The 4,022-nt window shown below is 65.2% G+C and overlaps 1 protein-coding gene across 3 annotated transcripts in view; it reads right to left on the reverse strand.

Moving 5' to 3' along the window:
- Positions 1-237: 237 nt before the first annotated feature.
- The window catches only part of MAPK15 (mitogen-activated protein kinase 15), a 6,467-nt gene continuing 2,682 nt past the window's right edge, over positions 238-4,022 (reverse strand). Inside the window, exons 6-14 of one of the 3 annotated variants that reach the window (XM_006152064.3) lie at positions 3,814-3,977; positions 3,568-3,707; positions 2,963-3,020; positions 2,413-2,550; positions 2,215-2,320; positions 1,899-2,100; positions 1,672-1,793; positions 1,492-1,596; positions 238-1,353 (exon numbers count right to left, since the gene is read on the reverse strand). In XM_006152064.3, coding sequence (XP_006152126.1) covers positions 1,162-1,353; positions 1,492-1,596; positions 1,672-1,793; positions 1,899-2,100; positions 2,215-2,320; positions 2,413-2,550; positions 2,963-3,020; positions 3,568-3,707; positions 3,814-3,977 — 1,227 coding nt within the window. In that variant the 3' untranslated portion in view covers positions 238-1,161. The remainder of the gene's footprint in view (positions 1,354-1,491; positions 1,597-1,671; positions 1,794-1,898; positions 2,101-2,214; positions 2,321-2,412; positions 2,551-2,962; positions 3,021-3,567; positions 3,708-3,813; positions 3,978-4,022) is intronic. The other 2 variants (XM_006152067.3, XM_006152065.3) reach the window with 2 other exon arrangements.

Genomic DNA, 4,022 nt, shown 5'->3' on the forward strand with positions numbered 1-4,022 from the left:
CCAGGTCCAGGATTTGAACCACGGTCGGCCATGTGGGAATCCAGTGCCTTTAACCACCACACCACCTGCTGGCCCCATTATTTCCTCTCAAATTGTGGTTCGAATTTTTTTTTTCTTTTTTTTTTTTACAGATAAGAAATCCCAAGAGAAGCCAGGCAGGGTGGCTTGTGCCTGCGAGCCCAGCTGCTCAGGAGGCTGAGGCAGGAGGGCGCAAGTGCCACACAGACCCCAGAAAGATTTTGAGAACCAGCCATTACCCAGGCAGTTCTGACCCTGGCCCTGGAGAAGGGAGGTGGGTCCTGGACTGTGGCCAGGGCCCCTCCCTCCCTCCATGTGGGAGCAGCCTGGTGCCCCCACTCTGGGAGAGAGGTCCCGCTAAGGGAGAGTGCTGCCTGCTCCGCCTGCGCCAGGCCCCGGTGTTAACAGGAAGGCGCAAGCGCGCAGTGTCCAGCATGCCCCAGACAGGTGCCCGCGTCTCCCCGCACTCACCAGCACTGCTCCCCGGGGGCACTGCAGCACCTTTCGCAGCCAGGCAATTTCTGCTGAGCCTCACGGGTGGGCATGCTCCACAGCACTCTCCCAGGGCCCCTGGTCTGCCTCAGTCCCTCCTGCCACACGTGGCCCCGTGCCAAGCCTGGAAGTTGCCTGGCCTCTGCCCTGTTTGTCCTGCTGGGTGGTCTCCTTGGAGCCCCTCCCGGTGTGCCCAGCCCGGCCCTCTGCCCCCTGCCAGCTCCTCTTTGGCCAATCGCTTTTGTTTTGTTAAGAGTTATTTTATATATTATTATCTTAATTTGACCAGAGAATGAGAGACAAGGAAAGAGAGGGGGCAAACTGCCAGGTCCAGGACTAGAACTGCAGTCAGCCATGTGGGAACCCAGCAGTCCAAGGGGCTCTTGTCCCAGACAGAGGGTGCCCAGACAAGGCGGGATGTCAGGGGCCCCAGAAGATGGGCCCTCAGGAGCAAGTAGACAGCGGAGCATCTCTGCTGGCACAGACAGCTTTGTTGATGGTGCCACCACTAGGCTAGGACTTCTGCTGAAGAGACCCAGGCAAGCTCCCCGGAAGCCGAATGAGACAAAGGGGCGGGGGCTGGGGGGAGCGCCTGAGGAACTGGAGAAGGGACGTCGGGTTGCCGCTCCTGAGCCGGACTAGGGCTGGGGCTCATGCGCGGGGTCCGGGGAACAGGGGCAGGTGACCCAGTGCTGAGTGGCAGACGGTACCGTAGGCTTGGGAGTAGCCCCCGAGCGCGGCCCTGGCTGCCCCCTGTGCCCCCTGCAAGGCGGAGGGACCAAACATCCTTCGGCCCGGCCGGGGCAACGCCGAGACCTCTCGGGGAAGCGGTGGCGGAGGAACCTGCGGGGCCAAAGGTCACCGTAATAGGCAGGCGGGTGGGAGGGGCAAAAGGGAGGGCCCCGAGTGGTTCCTATAGGGTGGGACAGCAAGGACGCTGAACCCGGGCCGCACTGGAGCCGTGGCGCTGGCTGTCCTTACCCCATCGCCCCTGGGCGGGTCACTGCGGACCAGGGCTTGGTTGGTCACCTGGGCCGCAGCCTGCGAGGTCAAAGAGGCCACCGCCCCTCTCAGATTTGCCTTCACCTGGGAAGGGGTGGTCGCAGGGTCACTGACGGGCAGAGCAAGCATTCCTTCCATGCCCACAGCACCGTGACTCACCCAGGAGGGTCCCCAGGGGAACTCCACCGTTGTCGCAGAAGGCCTTTTCCCCCTGCCTGCGTGCGGAGGAGGTTGCAGGGGAGCCCAGTTCTCCCCAGGCATGTCCCTGGCTGCGGGGGCGTCTGGAGGGAGAGGGGAAGTTAACCCCCAGAGCTAGTGTCCAGCGAGGGGCCCACACAGAAGGGGCCCGGCCTGGGCGGTGTGGGTGGTGGATGGAGATCACACACCAGGCCCCAGGTCTTGGCTGGGGCTACTGCAAGATCGGAATTTGGGGTTCTGCACAGGTGTCCCAGGGGAGCTGGAAGCAGCTCTGGGCTTGAGCAGGCGCTCCTGAGACCTGGCCACCTTGGGCTCTGTCCCCAGCAGGGCGTCCCCCAGGCCTTCCTCTGCTGGTGGGGCACGGCTGTTGCTGCTGCGCTCCAGGATCATCTGCAGGAGGGAAGGAAGACTCAGGTGCCCTGTGTGGCCTGGGGGCTGCTGGAGTGGTTGAGGTAGAGGCGGCCTGGAGAGCACCCAGGGTGGGGAATGAGCAGGGCGGGGCACCTGGTAGACCATGCTGCGGTACTCTGCGCCGGAGAGCTGGGCTCCATCAGGCACCCGGAGTGGCGCACGTGCCTCCCGAGTCCACTCATGGTCAGGGCAGTGGAATCTGCAGGCGGCAGGAGAGGCAGGGGCCGAACAGTGGGTCCCGGCTGTGGCCAAGCCCAGGCTGTCACCCCAGCCAGCATTTCCAGGTCCCACCTCCGCACATAAGGGTGCTGCAGGGCTTGGGCGGCACTCAGCCGCTGGGCGGGGGTGAACACCAGGAGACGGCTTAGGAGGTCCAGAGCCTCTGGAGGGGTGTCTGGGGGCAGGAGGTCGTCCAGTGTCCGCCGTGGCCTGCAGGCAGATGTGGTTGTCTCCTCTCCCAGGTGGCGACCCTGCGGCCTTTTCCCCGATGTCTGTGGCCCAAGGCTCAGGCTTTCCTGTGTCAGTGGACTCCCCCATTTCTAGTCTACAGGGAGCGTCAGGAGACACCTCCCCACCTGCCGGTCTCCCCTGCCCCCTGGGGTGGGGCTGGGCCTGCGCTGGTTTCATTTCTCTAAGTGACCATTCTGAGGGCAGTCAAGGACAGTGGGGGACTCAGTTCCCCTGCACCACCCTCCACACCCAGGCAGGGGCACAGGCCTCCTGGGGACCTTCCTGGGTAGGCCGTGGGGCAGTGGATATGAAAGAACCCCTCCCAGTGGAGTCTGGGGTGGCCAGTCCTTGCCAGCAGTCAGCCTCTCTGACCGCAGAGAGGTGCACTCACCGGGACCCCAAGCGCTGCAGAACCGAGGCACTGTAGCCTGAGCCCAGAGTCCGGAGGTCTGCGGGATGCGTGGCAGAAAGGGGCGTGCCTGGGTGCTGGTCCCGAGTGCAGCCTCTGCAGGGTTCCCACCCAGGGTGCATACACGCCCACACGGGAAGCTTCTGTGCACTTACACCCTGCACCCAGTGAGCCCACGCATGGACACGCCCTTGGTCCGCACCCATCCAATCCTGCCAGTCTTCCTCCTGCCCTGCCCCCCAAGGTGAATGATGCCCACAGCCCCACCACGCCGCCTTGCCGTGCCTCAGCCCCAGCCCCTCTGCCAGCTCTGCACACCCCAGCTCCCTACACAGCAGCGGTCCTTGCACCTGCCAGCCCTCAGCAGCCTGGGGACCTCACCGCAATCTGCTGGCCCCTTACAGCCACAGCGTAGCTTCATGGTGCTGGGCCCAGGCCCGCCTCCCCGCAGCCTCTGTGCGGCTGCACCTCTCCAGCCCTGCTCCAGCTGCAGGCTGGCCTCTGCTGGACTTCCTGGGCCTCGAGCCCATGCCTTCTCTTAGCTGCCTCCCCTGACTTTGGGACCCGGGGCCCAGCAGACGGCTCACCCTCCTTGGCCGGGGGCGGGATGACCTCCAGGATCAGCTCCAGCTGGTGGAGTGTGGACGTGCCCGGGAACAGGGGCCTCCCTCGGAGCAGCTCTCCCAGCACACAGCCCAGGCTCCACATGTCCACCCCCGGGGTGTACCTGGGGCGAGGGGGTGGGGACTCATGCAGGGCCACGCAGCCTGAGGCGCGGGGAGGCCTGGGGCCTGCCGGGAGAAGGTGGGTGGGTGGGGACGACTCGCCATTACCAGCGCGAGGAGAGCAGCACCTCAGGGGCCCGGTACCAGCGTGTGGCCACATACTCCGTCAGGGCCTGGCCCTCGGGCCCCTCAGCCAGGCTGCTCAGGGAGCGGGCCAGGCCGAAGTCACAGAGCTTCACAGAGCAGTTGGTGTCCAAGAGCACGTTGGCGGGCTGGAGACAGGAGGGGCGGGCTGAAGACAGGGTGGGCCGGGGGTG

Source organism: Tupaia chinensis, unplaced genomic scaffold, assembly GCF_000334495.1.
Source record: "Tupaia chinensis unplaced genomic scaffold, TupChi_1.0 Scaffold000335_1, whole genome shotgun sequence".
Lineage (NCBI taxonomy): Eukaryota > Metazoa > Chordata > Mammalia > Scandentia > Tupaiidae > Tupaia > Tupaia belangeri.